Source organism: Oncorhynchus gorbuscha, linkage group LG08 (assembly GCF_021184085.1).
Source record: "Oncorhynchus gorbuscha isolate QuinsamMale2020 ecotype Even-year linkage group LG08, OgorEven_v1.0, whole genome shotgun sequence".
Taxonomy (NCBI): Eukaryota; Metazoa; Chordata; class Actinopteri; order Salmoniformes; family Salmonidae; genus Oncorhynchus; species Oncorhynchus gorbuscha.
In genome coordinates, this window is record NC_060180.1 from 19,304,608 (window position 1) to 19,319,969 (window position 15,362).

At 43.1% G+C, this 15,362-nt stretch overlaps 1 protein-coding gene across 5 annotated transcripts in view; it reads right to left on the reverse strand.

The window, feature by feature from the left end:
* Positions 1-107: 107 nt before the first annotated feature.
* Positions 108-15,362, reverse strand: part of rasgrp3 (RAS guanyl releasing protein 3 (calcium and DAG-regulated)) — a 55,889-nt gene continuing 40,634 nt past the window's right edge. For all 5 annotated transcript variants that reach the window (XM_046358704.1, XM_046358701.1, XM_046358702.1 and 2 more), the window contains 13 exons: positions 15,190-15,321; positions 14,935-15,082; positions 14,356-14,529; positions 12,230-12,346; positions 10,754-11,029; positions 10,472-10,552; positions 10,216-10,329; positions 9,809-9,924; positions 8,832-8,979; positions 7,457-7,493; positions 7,164-7,313; positions 6,702-7,066; positions 108-3,225 (listed from right to left, as the gene is read on the reverse strand). In XM_046358704.1, the coding sequence (XP_046214660.1) occupies positions 3,217-3,225; positions 6,702-7,066; positions 7,164-7,313; positions 7,457-7,493; positions 8,832-8,979; positions 9,809-9,924; positions 10,216-10,329; positions 10,472-10,552; positions 10,754-11,029; positions 12,230-12,346; positions 14,356-14,529; positions 14,935-15,082; positions 15,190-15,321 (1,867 nt within the window). In that variant the 3' untranslated portion in view covers positions 108-3,216. The remainder of the gene's footprint in view (positions 3,226-6,701; positions 7,067-7,163; positions 7,314-7,456; positions 7,494-8,831; positions 8,980-9,808; positions 9,925-10,215; positions 10,330-10,471; positions 10,553-10,753; positions 11,030-12,229; positions 12,347-14,355; positions 14,530-14,934; positions 15,083-15,189; positions 15,322-15,362) is intronic.

Genomic DNA, 15,362 nt, shown 5'->3' on the forward strand with positions numbered 1-15,362 from the left:
TAACCATGCTGTTTAATCAGCTTCTTCATGCCACACCTGTCAGGTGGATGTATTATCTTGGCAAAGGAGAAATGCTCACTAACAGCATATAAACAAATTTGTGCACAACATTTGAGAGAAAAGCTTTTTGTGCATATGGAGAATATCTGGGATCTTCTATTTCAGCTCATGAAATATGGGACCAACACTTTACATGTTGCGTTTATATTTTTGTTCAGTATTTATTTTGGGATGTAGCCTATCACGTTACTGAGAGCTATGTCCCTTCATAAAATAATTGTGATTCTATGGGTAAATATACATTCATATTACATACATAAATCCAGAATTCAGGTTGATTAGTTGGTGCATTTTCCCCCACTAATAATTCATCAGATATTGGGCCGGAGGGAGTTTTCTGGCCTCAGAATATGTATTGGCTTTACTTTTCCTTCATAAACATAGACTTTATGTCTACTGGGTCAGCAGGTAACAGGCTAGAAATGGTACATTTCACTGTTTCACAAATACACAAGGAGTAAAAAACATTGCCATATGATTGGTTACAGGATGCACTTATAAAGATTTGACCGAGATAGTAGTTTACTGTGGTAGCCATCAATAACAATTTGACAAATCTGAACTGATTAAACTAGGTGCTGAAAAATCTGTTTAATACTGTACATTATCAAAATGTGTATCAATTTGCCACTCATCAACAAATAAAATAACATTGGCACAGAATGACAAAATAAGCAATGCTACATAATTCTCTCCATAAACAATACAAATAGATAGAATGAAAATAAAATAGATGAAACACAATCAAGTGAGATAACACACTTTTCTCAAGTAGACCAGTTCATGATAATAATGTTGATAATAGTGTCATCAATATTGTTGACAATAATCTGACTGAAAAAATATAAAGTCTTTTTGGAATGTGTCCCATTTACAACAACAAAAAGTATGTCGTGGCAGAAGTGAAGTTGCCACTGCCTTAATATCCCTTATCAACATGATAACTCAACCGTTTTCAAAACAAACAATAAAGCCATTTGATGTCAAGTGTGGTAACACCTGTATGTGAGTGTGAGACAAGCAGGGACTTCAGAACCTTCAAAGATCAGATTATTGGTCTTCATTAGTGTAATATTATACATGCACTTGTACTGTATGTTCTCAATACCCAACAGCTCCAATAGAGCTACTGTTTGTAGGATCTGGCACCAAGATCAATGAGAACTCAAGCAGACCAATGTACTCTAAAAGCAGCTCAGCCATTTAGAGAAGAACCTCTGTGGCATCACAACACTTTTCTGTCTTTGATTTCAGCCAGGTATGAGGATATTGTGGGTTTAAGACCTTGCAGGAACACCACATTATCAATGAGTGGTCCAGTAGCAAAGAGAGTGATATTGCTCTGACTCACTAAGCACTGAATAATTTCCATCCCTTAACTCTTGTATATGTGGCTTTGGATATCTCTTGCTAATATACACTATCTTTTCCCCATGCCCCTCCTCCAACACGGAGTGCTCTGACCCTGAGGCCCTGTTCTTGTCTCTGTCCTACTGTGTCGAACAAAAGGTCAGACCCTATTGTCTCTACAGAGATCCATGTCCAACTCACCTGCCCATACCTAGTTCTCCCTACCCTGAAGGGGGTGGAGTCCCTGCAAGCAGTCTCTCTACAGATGAAAATAAACTATCTCCTCTTACGTAACCTGCTGTATCCTTGGTGATGGAGGAACTGACCTGCTCACTCAACTGATGCCTGGCAACCACAACACAATGAGCACCTGGGCTCACATCTGGTGCCACTGTAAGCAAGTTAGTAATCAGTGCTCCACTGACTGAGGGCTTAGTGGAGATTCCATTACCTATGCCTGAAGGCAACAGGCTTGATCCTTCAGCTGATTAAAAAAGGTCAAAGGTCACTCAATGGCTTGTGTGGACAGTGAGACAACAACGTTGACCCATATTCACATATTTAACCTGCATTGCTTTGAAAAATCCAGAATAGGTTGACCACTGACCAGCTTCACTAGTATCGCATGACTGTATGAAAAATCACATGCCTAAACCCATAAATATGTGTACAGTATACATAGTTCACCTTATTGTCCTGAGTGGGCACATATTACAAAGACTAGATTTCATCTTTTGAGTTCAAATCCCTTTAAAATAATAAGGTGGAAAACAATAAAGCTTTCTTGACTAACCAAAAGACACAACTATTCCTTGATTTATAAAACAAGTCTTAGTGGTTATATTGTTCTTTATCTCATGCTCACACAGCAAGTACCATTTCTTGGATTCCAGAGTAAGATACAGAACTGGCACATAAATGATCATCAGTAGTCATGTTACAATAAACTTACCTTTAGAAACAATGTACCTGCCTCTGTTTCCCTCATCACTCACTTCATCTTTAACTTTCTATTGCTTTACATCTCGATCCATGTATGCATTCTCCCATCTCCAATTGCATTCTCACTTTGCATCCCTCTCCGAGTCCATTATAAAACGTTCACTATGTTCTCAAAACGTTATTGCAACTTAGTCACGTGACCCAAATAACTTCATTTCATGGTATTATACATGCCCTTAATGATTTCTTCAGCGAATCAACAGTAGATATCACATATAGTGTATGTGCACCACAGACCACACACACTGTAAATAGTAAGCATGTACATGCTCCGACATTCATACAGGCACAGGTGGACACCCGATCAGTCTGTCAAACACTGGTGAGCCCCGTTTGAGCCCCAACAAACCTAAATCACTTATAGGTAGTCCAGGATCCTTTTCCCATGACACTGATGGGGTGGAAAGGCAGGTGTGTAGAGCTAGGGAGCATTCAGGAGTGTCTGTACCCTACCAAACAAGGGCTTTTTCAGGTCCACCACCCACATCCTCTCACTCCCCTTCACGCTCTTATGGCATGTGAACTCTCATGGTGAATCCCAGACCAGCCCTTTGCCCGAACCAACCTGCTTGGCGTGAGGGAAGGTGAAAGGACCTGGGAAGAGACTGGTTTGGGATTCAGCATCACTATTCACATGTGGTTCACTGAAGACATGTCCGTCTAGGTCAGAGGAGGTCCGTCCTACTCCAGGTCACCAAATGGGGGCCTCAAGCAGCCAAGTACTTCCCCCAGTAAGGACAGCTTCATGATGCGGGCTGCCGAGGACCTCCTGGGGCCCTGGGTCCGGCCCTCGGTGTCGCCATGTCAGCTGTTCTGAGGGCAAGAGGAGAGAGACATACCGTCATCACATTTTTAGAGATCACGACAGAGGAGAGAAGATAGGAACACCCTTGCCAGTCATTCAGAAGAAGTCACGACTGTAAAGAGATGTTTAGTGTTTGTAGATTGCCTACAGTGGCAACAAATTGGCTAATGGTATGAATTACGTTCATCTCATAATGGGATCAAGCAATATTTGTGAGTTTCGTTGAGGCTCTGAGGATGAAAACCACTTGCAAATACGTTAGATTGAATGTTGATCCAAATGTTCCCAAGGTAGATGACCCAATAATACCATTAGTGCCTCAGGTTGTAAAAGCAAGATTTGTCTCGATAAAATCGTCAATGCTCTGCGTTTGAGCCAAACTATATGGTCTTTATTTAGCCTTCTTAGGCTGATGAAAATCAACTTCTTGACACAAGCCACCATCAATCTGAATGCCTCTGTGGCCTCTGTGCTCCCTTGATCTAGATAATCTCCCAGTGAATGGAAGAGAAAAAGTCCCTCTTTCCCATGTTACTGAATCCCTTGTTTCCATGGGTATGAAAAGAATTGAGGCTTTAATAACAAAACGTTCTGCGGTGGTGAGGCCGTAGGTAAAAGGTGAAGGACACAGACTCTGACAACAAAGACAAAGAAAAGACCTTTCACTGTATTGTCCTGCGTCCCTGAATCTGACCTTGCCAGGTCATTCATTTTGGGCTTGATAAGAAAACACATAACACAATGATAACTGTAATGCTGTTATTGGGCTATTGTTAGAAGTAAGAAAAGACAAAGTGTTCAATCATGCATGAGAGAGGATCACCATTAACAAACAGAAGGTGGATAACAACCACTTGAGGGAAAAAGGAGTGATAATGGGAGTCTCAATGTGACACAGGTAAGTGCCAAAATTATTTATTTGGGCAGTTATCTGTATGTTGTGTCACAGAGCATTAAAGCATAACCATCTCCTAAAGACACAACAATGCACACATTTCAGGCCGTTCCCAACAACGCAGAGAGAAAGAAAATAGACAAAAGTAAAACACGTAATAATAAAAGTAATAATAAATACACAATAAGTAATGATAACTTGGCTATATACACACACGAGGTACCAGTACTGAGTCATGTGCAGGGGTACGAGCCCCGTCAATGTGAATGAGAGCGTGCTCGGCCCTCTGCTTCCTGTAGTTCACGATCAGCTTCCTTGTCTTGCTGATGCTGAGGGAGGAATTCTGTTCTAGCAACACACTGCCAGGTCTCTGACCTCCCGATAGGCTCATTGTCGATGGTGATCAGGCCTACCAGCATTGTCAGTAAACTTAATGAAAATGTTGGAGCTGTGCATAGCCACACAGTCATAGATGAACCTGGAGTACAGGAGGGGACTAAGCAAGTACCATTGAGGGGCCCCTGTGGTGTTTAGAAGGTGTTTAGTCCCAGTGTCCTTAACTTTGTGATGAGCTTGAAGGGCACTATGGTGTTGAACGCTGATCTGTAGTCAATGAAAAGCATTCTGACAAAGGTGTTCCTTTTGTCCAGGTGGGAAAGGGCAGGTTGGAGTGCAAAAGAGATTGCGTCATTTGTGGATCTGTTGAGGCAGTATGCGAATTGGAGCGGGTCCAGGGTGTCTGAAATGATGGTGTTGATGTGAGCCATGACCAGCCTTTCAAAGCATTTCATGGCTACAGATGTGAGTGCTACGGGGTGATAGTCATTTAGACAGGTTACCTTAGCGTTCTTGGGTACAGGGACTATGGTGGTCTGTAGGTATTACATGTAGGTATTACAGACTGGGTTAGGGAGAGGTATAAAAGTTCAGTGAAGACTCTTGCCAGCTGGTCAGCGCATTCTCTGAGTATGAGTCCTAGTAATCCGAATGTTAACCTGTTAAAAGGTCTTACTCACATCGGCTACAGAGAGCGTGATCATACAGTCGTCCGAAACAGCTGGTGCTCTCATGCATGGTTCAGTATTACTTGCCTTAAAGCGAGCATAGAAGGTATTGAGCTCCTCTGGTAGGCTCGCGTCACTGGGCAGCTCACAGCTGGGTTTCAGTTTGTAGTTCATGACCGTTTGCAAGCCCTGCCACATCCAACGAGCACCAGATCCAGTATAGTAGCATCCTGTATTGATACTTTGCCTGTTTGATGGTTCATTGGAGGGCATAGTGTGATCCAGATTAGTGTGCCGCTCCTTGAAAGTGGCAGCTCTAGCCTTTAGCTGAGTGCGGATGTTGCCTGTAATCCATGGCTTCTGAATGGGATATGTATGCACGGTCACTATGGGGACAAATTTGTCACACCTATTAATGAAGTCGGTGACTGATGTGGTAAACACCTTAAAGCCATCGGATGAATCCCGGAACATATTCCAGTCTGCACTAGCGAAACAGTCCTGTAGCTTAGCTTCCGCTTCATCGGACCACTTGTATATTGAGTGCATCACTGGTACTTCCTGTGAATATTTGCTTGTAACCTGGAATCTGGAGGATAGAGTTATGGTCAGATTTGCCAAATAGAGGGCGAGGGAGAGCTTTGTATGCATTTCTGTGTGTGGAGTGAAGGTGAAGTTTTTTTTGCCTCTAATTGCACGTGACAGGCTGGAAGAAACTAGGTAAGACAGATTAAAGTTTTTCTGCATTAAAATCAACAGCCACAAAGCTCGCCACTTCTGGATGAGCATTTTTTATTTGCTTATGGCCCTACACAGCTCGTTGAGTGCCATCTTAGTGTCAGGATCGGTTTGTGGTTGTAAATAGACAGCTACAAAAAAATATAGATGAAACTCTCTTGGTATGGGGTACAAGCTTATCACGAGATTCGAAATCAGGGGAGCAGAACCTCGAGACTTTCTTAATGTTAGAGATCGCGCACCAGCTGTTGTTAACAAAGAGACACACCTTCTCCCTTGAGCTTTCCCGACGCTTCTGTTCTGTCCTGCCGATGGATACTAACTAGATCTATATTATCCATGTCCATGTGCACTCAAGACGCTGTGAAACATACAATATTACAGTTCTTCAGGTCCCGTTGATAGGATAGTCTCGAACGGAGCTCGTCCAGTTTGTTCTCCTGTGATTGTATGTTCTCCTGTGATTGTATGTTCACTAATATAACAGAGGGTAGAAGAGGTTTATGTACTCGCTGACATATTTTCGCCAGGGCCTGGTCCATTGTGAACAGTATGTCCTGCGCCACCGACTCGTTGAAGTAGAAATATTCATCCAAATCGAGGTCAGTGATTGCTGTTCTGATGCTCATTAGCTCTTTTCGGTCATAGGAGACAATGGCGGAAACATCATGTACAAAAACAGTTAAGATCAGCTCAAAATAAAACACCCAAAATAGCAGAATTGGTCAGGAGCCTGTAAAACGTCTGCTATGCAATACAGCACCATTCTCAATGTACAGAGATCCCCTGACCCATACACACACATATACACGCACACATATACAAGCACACACACACACGCACACACCTTCTCTCTGTGTGGTGTTATCCCGTTCTGTACCACCTCTGCAGGTCCGTCCGTCTGCTCCTGGGAATCCCGTCGACCCCTGGGCTGCCCCTGGGCCTCATTCTCCCAGCGGGCAAAGCCTTTGCTCTTGGAGGCCTTCCTGTGTGGTCGGTATCTCATCTTGGGGAAGGTGTGGGAGCTCCCGTCCCCAGCACCCCACGTGTGCTCTGGCCACAGAGGCTCTGTCTGTGTGGCCTGACTGGTGGTGGCCCGTTGTAGACGCACAGAGATCCGCTGGGCCGAGCCCGTCATCAGGGTGATTGACTTATGCTCCAGGTCAGAACCGCCAGGTGTCACCGAGGGGAACTCAAACACTTCATCCTCATCTGCAGGGAGGACAAAATGACAGGAATGAAATACACTGACCAACCATCATAGTTGAAACGCTGTTGGTTACAGTATATCACTAAAGTGTTGCTGTACCTTTGCAGGTGGGCATGGTGGGGCTGCTGGGTAGAGAGCTGTGGGTCAAGCCCCCAGGTGAGACACTTCGCAGAGAGGTGGAGCGCGGCAGCTTCCTACAGGCCAGCACCAACAGCTCCCTGCACTGCTTATGGCAGTTCACCCCACAATCTGAAACAGAACATATAACAGTGCTATCAGACCTTGGCCCTCACAGTGCATGTATAATGAAAAATGCCAAATGTCTTAAATGTGCAGTTCTCCGAATAATAGAAAACAGGCCAATACATATGCGCACAGTCCATAGAACCTACCCTTACACTTGTATCCCTGTTTGATTATTCCCCAGAGCTAAGAGCAACAAGTCCAGAGGGGCAGGAATTGGAGGGAGTGGGAAAAAGACAAAGGAATGTTAGAATTTGTAATGGTGGAAGCATATTCAGTGTAAACCATTGTGTAATAAACAGGATACAATCTCTCACAACACCCTTCCTGTAAACTCTGTGTGTGTGTGTGTGTGTGTGTGTGTGTGTGTGTGTGTGTGTGTGTGTGTGTGTGTGTGTGTGTGTGTGTGTGTGTGTGTGTGTGTGTGTGTGTGTGTGTGTGTGTGTGTGTGTGTGTGTGTGTGTGTGTGTGTGTGTGTGTGTGTGTGTGTGTGTGTGTGTGTGTTCATTTTTGAATAGGATGACTTCTCTGTAGAAATTCTCCTTTATTTTCACTGATGCCTAAAACAACACAAATTAGAAAGATAGAGGGAACATAATTTGTGTACATATTTTGACACGCAACAATAACTTTTCTGTCACGTAAGATGTGCATCCTTTCATTGTTGACTATGTGAGTGGTGGCATTACCACATAAAATCACATTATTGTTCCGTCGACATGATTCAGTGTCGTTTTATCAACTTTAATAAACCAATGTATCCTGAAGTCATGTCATCATATTGCATCTCTGTATTTCTAATCCCTCTATGCACTATGAATCATCTCTGTATTTCTAATCCCTCTATGCACTGTGAATCATCTCTGTATTTCTAATCCCTCTATGCACTGTGAATCATCTCTGTATTTCTAATCCCTCTATGCACTGTGAATCATCTCTGTATTTCTAATCCCTTTATGCACTGTGAATCATCTCTGTATTTCTAATCCCTCTATGCACTGTGAATCATCTCTGTATTTCTAATCCCTCTATGCACTGTGAATCATCTCTGTATTTCTAATCCCTCTATGCACGGTGAATCATCTCTGTATTTCTAATCCCTCTATGCACTGTGAATCATCTCTGTATTTCTAATCCCTCTATGCACTGTGAATCATCTCTGTATTTCTAATCCCTCTATGCACTGTGAATCATCTCTGTATTTCTAATCCCTCTATGCACTGTGAATCATCTCTGTATTTCTAATCCCTCTATGCACTGTGAATCATCTCTGTATTTCTAATCCCTCTATGCACTGTGAATCATCTCTGTCTCAGAAGGTCATTAATCAACTTCGTCAAGGAATAAAGATAGACATCTTCTCTCAGCATTGAATGACTCTTGCACTAATTTGATGGCAGTATATTGCTGACATAAACAATCAGAAAGCATTATACTTTTCTTCCAACCAAAAGTGTGCTGTCTCTCTGAGCATAAACAGTTAGTTTATATTAGTGTGTATTACAAAGTGCACAGTATACATACGAATCCAGCACAGTGCTCGCAGAAGGTGGGCTTCAGATACGTCATCTCTGTAAAGTTGTGGATAAAGCCAGGGCCCATTTTATACTGGAGCAAGGGGTTGGCCCTCAGGAAGTAAGCCATCATCTCATCCTTACTAATCAGACCATCCCTGTAGAAGAGGAGCGAGAAAGAGAGACATAGACAGAGAGAAAAATACAGATAAGATAATAATCAGATGGAGAGAATGACAGCTCCTGTTATGCAAACATTACAGTAACTTCCATCCCTTCTTTCTGTTTTATCCAGACAGGAAGAGATCTACAACAGTGCTCTAGATTAGACACCCAGGTGGTTTGTGGCAACTCCAGCCCCTGCATATCTCCAGTCTCCCTCCTAAGGAGCACAGCCTCCCAAACCTATTTTCTGAGTCATGGAGCTGCTCAGGCGAGCTGAAATGTGATTTGAAGCGTTCCAGTGAACAGATGAACCGCCCAGGACACGAGGGCAGAGCACTGTGTGTGGCACTGTGTGTCTTTCACGGGCTGCCATAACCTTCACCTCCCCCCTCCTCAAACCATGGCGACAAAGCACCACTCCCAGTCAAGACAGGGCAAGGCTAAAAGCAGATATGACTCTGTTGTGACTTCACAGGGTTTTCCTGCAGATTTACGAGAGGATGTTTGATATTACCAATGACCTCATTTTCACTGTAGCTTTGTGTGGTGAAACATGGTTGTTGATGGCCAGTTACTGTATCTCGCTGTGAAATGTTTAGAATACCCAAAATTGCAGTCTTATTGCATCTTGGATGCTTGTAGCTGCTTTAAAGCCAAATGTGTGGAATGTGCGTGTGTATGTGCGTGCGCATGTGTGAGTGAGAAATAGGGAGAGGGTGTTTGTTGGTGACAGAAAGAGGGAAATCGAAGAGGAGGATGAGGTGGCTTAGTTGTGACGCCTCTGAACCCTTCATATTTCAAATGGTAGACAGGGTCACTCACTGGTCCTTGTCCAACACACAGAAGGAGTCCAAGAAAGGAAAGTTGGCAGCAATACTCTCAAAGTCCTCCTGAGAGATGTAGCCATCATGGTCATGGTCGTAGTTCCTGAATACAGACTTCCCAGAAAAAGACATGAACAAAATACTGTAAGTGATTTACAAGCACCAGTCTTTTTTTTGGAGTCATATTTTAGTAATTGTTGGTTTATATACCTACTCAATATTTGGTATTGTGACAGAAAAAGCCACTGACTGATTCTTGAAATAATGTATGAGATATTTATGGACGGGTTACCCATCCTGTAGATAGTAACATTTTCAAGCGTTCAGACCACAGCCAAAGCTATGTCCTCCTGGACTTTATTCAAGAGAAGACACAGATCAGTTACTGTAATGGAAACAACTCACATCCACCACCTTCCTGATGTGCTTGTTCACCACATTGGGGTCAGGTTTGGTTGTCACACCTGACGCCCAGTCCAGAGGGGCCATTGGCTTGTTGGGGGTTGTCGGAGAGGTAGGCTGTGGAGATTGAAAAGATAGAGAGTTAATATAGGAACTCTCAGGTATACTGTATTATTTATATTTTCTCACAATTTTTCATTATTTTCTAATAACTACAGCTCCGACAATGCAGCCTATAAACCACAACAAGAAGTCTTACCAAAGACTTTGGGTTACGTGGTTCCCTTAGTAAGGATAGCTCATATATTTCATCTTCGGTGTAGTACAGGTCTAGAGAGAGCTGGAGGAAATTGTTTATGATTAAACATGAAAATAGATTCAGCCTTTCTGCAATAACAAACACATTTATAATCATGGTACTCTTTTGTACGATCCCACAAAACGTTGTTTGATACCCACTGAAATGACAAATTGAGTGACAGAACGATAAAACATGTCCATTTCCTGTTGACGGGGAACCCTTTTAGGGCGGGACACTCACAGTGAGCAGGTAGATGAGGTCCATGTTGGGCTCCACTTGGGCTGCGGCACTCTGCAGGGACACCAGCTCGTTGAAGGTGAGGTAGAGCTGGTGCATCTTTACGATGTTCACCTTGTCGTCGTCCACCCAGTCGGAGAAGACCACGTGCACGGCGATCAGGTCCTTCAGGTGGACTCCCAGGATGGGAACCTTGAAGCCTTCGGAGTCTGTGAACGCCTTGCGGTAAGCACAGTAGTTCCCATTGGAGGAGACCAGCTCCGTCATCTCATTCCAGATCTGACGTTGAGAGGGGTAAGATGTCAGGAAGTGGAGGACAGCATAGTTATTAGGGTAATAACCATTACAGCTGACATAACGTGTCATAACCGGTCATAACACTATCACAACCCATATATTACCCCTGCTATCACAACCCATATATTTACACCTGTTGTGACATATATTGTGTTATTTTAAGGCTGGTTATGACACCTACATAAGAGTGCCAAACCCCACATTTATTCAAATGTGTTTTTTCCCCTGACAAAAAGTTTCCTTTCATTTGAAAGTTTGTTTCTTAAATCTTTTGTTGTTGTTGTAGTAATGAATTCTTTAGAGTCATGTTTTTTCCCCTCACATCTTAATAAATAACTTGTAGAAAATACACTTTATGACACTCATGGGGCCTCATGACCATCCTGTGTCACTTTACTTGGACTAAGAAAATACACTTTATGACACTGTCAAGAAGTATTATGACCATCAGAATCATATAAGCCAGATAGACCTGTCACGTACATGCCCTTATATCAGTCATCAGTCAAAAGGTGGGTGAATTCTCCTGCTCCTGAAATATGCTCCTGCATTCATCACAGTCATCAGCAACAGAGCATTGGGGTACGTGCATGTCTGACATCAATGTATGAGCAATTACAATGAGAACTTCATATGGTCAATTAAAGAAACATATATAACATAAGTATACTGTTGACACGCAGGCTATGGTGTAATGGAATAGTTTTGCCTTGTGTTTTGTGGGTTGTGACACTTATATGTAGGTATCATAACCAGCCATAAAATAACGCAATATGTGTCACAACAGGTTTAAATATATGTGTCATGACAGTGTTATGACCATAGTATAACAGGCTGTGACAAGTTACGTTGGCTGTTATGACATATAACAGTTATGACGCTGTGTGTCAAGTAAAGTGTTACTGATATTAGATACAGCACCGGAAAGATACAGAGAGAGTGACATGACAGCAATCGATACAATACAGATGGTATCAAATGCCAGGAAATTAGGACGGTATCAATTCTGTGTGGTGTCCTTTCTGAAACCATCACTATATGGTAGTTGATGAATTGGTCTAAATGTATCCTTAGCAGACGCTGAATGAATACGACCATTATCTGAAGTAAACGAAAAGGTAGAATCACATCAGATGATATAAGTGAGGCTGTGACAGAGCAGACGCAGGCGTGCGTGCTGACCTTGGTGACCTCGGGAGCCAGATGCGAGTGGGTCTCCTTCAGACGAGAGATGGAGCTGTGACTCAGACCTCCCACCACAGCCATCAGCGTATTAAAGTTCTGCAGTTGGAGGAGTTTCTGAAGGACAGAGTGGCATGGAACAAAGTGGAAGACAGGGAGAGAGAGGAGTTAGAGTGAGATGGAGATGGAGAGAGGGATAGATAGAGCGAGAGCAAATGAGGAAGAGAAATACAAATGACAATTTTAAAAAACAAACATACCTAAAACAACTTTATTCCAATACAGTATCTAAAGCAAGATTCACCAACATCAGTGAATCTCTCTTTGCATCAGGGGAACATGTTATTTAAAAAATGTCAGAAGCTTTGCCTGTAAAAAACGAAAAACAAAGAGCCCTCTTGAGTTGAACAGACTCGCTTCTGCATTAACTGAGAAATTGCCTTCATAAATAGATATGAGTATGAGTGCTAGTCATTAGTCTTCTGAATAATTCCTTTATCTAATTCCTTGTAGATGATAATGGAGGGAGAAGCCCCTGGTATCTGATCAGATTAAGAGGCCCAACAGCATGCATGATGCTTAATGTCACCCCCTGGCCCCCAGCAATTAGACATGGAGAATCGCATGAATCGAGATGAGACACTGTTATTGCTAGAGGGAAGCCCTGTTCTTACGTCAGATAGCGCAACGATTCCTCCTGCATTGATCCGTCTCGTTTCTCACACAGAGCAAGGGGATGGATCAAAAGTTATTCAATTACAATGTGCCATCATATCATCACTTTTCAAAAATACTGGGTGCGTTCGAGTTGTAAGGTTACTTGTGTAATGAATCTTGTGAAAGCTCTTGTGGATTAATGTTGAGAAACGTTATGATACGCAGCTTGTTAAACAGCATTAAGAAATACCATTTCTCACCATAAGCTATGAGACTAGACTTAAATAGCTGATAAAGATACATAAGGAAAGCATAGAGAGGAGGCCTTTCTATAAGAGAAAAGAAAAGCATGTGTGGGCAGCAGTAGCTTTTAATGAGCGGAGGGTGTTTGTGATCTAATTGACAATGTTCCAGTTTCATTGATACAGACGATTTAATGCAAGTCAGGCTCAGCTAACTGTCTGATTAATATACGGTACATGCTTCATATTGAACCATGAGTCCCTCTAGCTTCCTCTGTTGTTCCTTCTCCTTCGGGATGTTCACATACTTATAATGAGAGATTTTCTGAACATGGAGGCGAGAGAAACCGCCTATTCATTTCAAGCGTTACAATGTTGTAAAGTTAATGAGAATTTATGCCTCAAGAAATTGCCCCGACCTCCTTTACAGTTGCTTGTGTCAGAGTGGGCGGGTTTTAGCTCATCAGAGAAATTAAATTGTGAGGAGTTATGGAATATAGGATGTAAGTGGAGAGGTGGGGAGAGTGAAGAAGCGTGAACCAGCAACGCCCCAGCTGTCAGAGAGAGACAGAGATAGAAAAAGAGAGAGAGAAGAGAAAAAAAACACCCACTAATAAACACTGTGGTAATATGAAGGAGTCAGATTGAACCTTTTAGGGCCCGCCTGTACGACTCCACAGATACATTTTTTTTTTACATTTAAATTATACATTTATTTATCATTTATTTGGTCGTTTCATTTTAATATATAATATAATAATATATGCCATTTAGCAGACGCTTTTATCCAAAGTGACTTACAGTCATGTGTGCATACATTCTACGTATGGGTGGTCCCGGGAATCGAACCCACTATCCTGGCGTTACAAGCGCCATGCTCTACCAACTGTGCTACAGAAGGACTGTCACATTGTGTCATGACAGGATTCTTGGTCAGTTAAACAGGGAAATGCATGAGCCCAGTTGAGGGACGAGTGTCTCGTAAGAGTGATGCCACCTGACGTAAGACAATGCTGTGCTCATCTATTCATGCAGCATAATGGACAAGTCTTCCATCTACACTCTTTATGCTCCCTGCATCCTTATTCCCAATTCAACCGTTGCCCTGAACCTAAATATGGGGTAAGTAACAATACATGGCACACAGAAATAATTACACAGTAATAAGTGCACTGTAATTTAAAGTGTTACCATCAAACCTACAAATAGGAAGTGCTCTCTTCCTACCTGGGCCACGTTGATGTATTTGGTGATGACCTCAGCACGGTGTTGGGGTGTCAGCTTACTGAGCACCATGAGCTGAACCCACTGGGAGACTCCGTTGAACAGGGCGATGGAGCGCTCCAGCGTTGGGTTGTCCACCAGACATCCGTGCATCACATAGCTTTGGTAGTCTGTGAACTGGGTTTGGGGGTTGGAGAAAGGGAGAGTTAGTGTCCATGGCATGTACAGTCGGCTGAGTAGATAACACAGACGTCATTGGCATATACTGTGCCCTACATAACTGGTGAATTCACACGTGAACTACCCAGCAAATAAAACTAACTGAAATGTAGAGCAAACGTATCTAAGAACATACTCTGTGGTGGTGCGCAATTAGCCTGGGGACGAGGTTAGTTGACAGCCAAAGCTTTGTTCTTGTACTTAGTAACAGTACTAGAGGGGCTAAAAAGAGTTCTGTGGAAAAAGTACTCTTGGGAAAGAGTCTTGAGGAATGTCACACACAGGGGTTAGATAGGGAAGAAAAGGCCCCAGCAGGTGGATGGGTTCTCAGGCCAAGTGTCTTTTTCCACCGGGGACACTCACTGATATCCTCCTGATGGACTTGTACTCCAGGAACGTGAGGTGTTCAGCCAGCTCCATGGGCTCTAGGTGGTCAAATAGGAGTGATGCTTTGCCCTTCTTGGCCTGCTTCTTCCTCTGGGTCAGCTTTCTCATCCAGTCATATGATGGACTAGAAAGGAATACACACAATCTGTTGAAACTTGTGACTGTGTGTGACTGTGTGTGACTGTGTGTGTGTGTGTGTGTGTGTCCGCCCGTCCTTGGGTAGTCCCTCACATGGTGGAGATGTCAATGAGTTTGAAGTGTTCCTCACAGCCCAGCTGAGCTGCCACGTCTCTGAACTCCTCAGTGAGGCGGATAAGGCCCAGGTCCAGATTAAACTCTGCAGGGAACACCGTAATCCAGTACCTAAGAACACACACACAGCACAGCGGACTGGCTGATTTAAC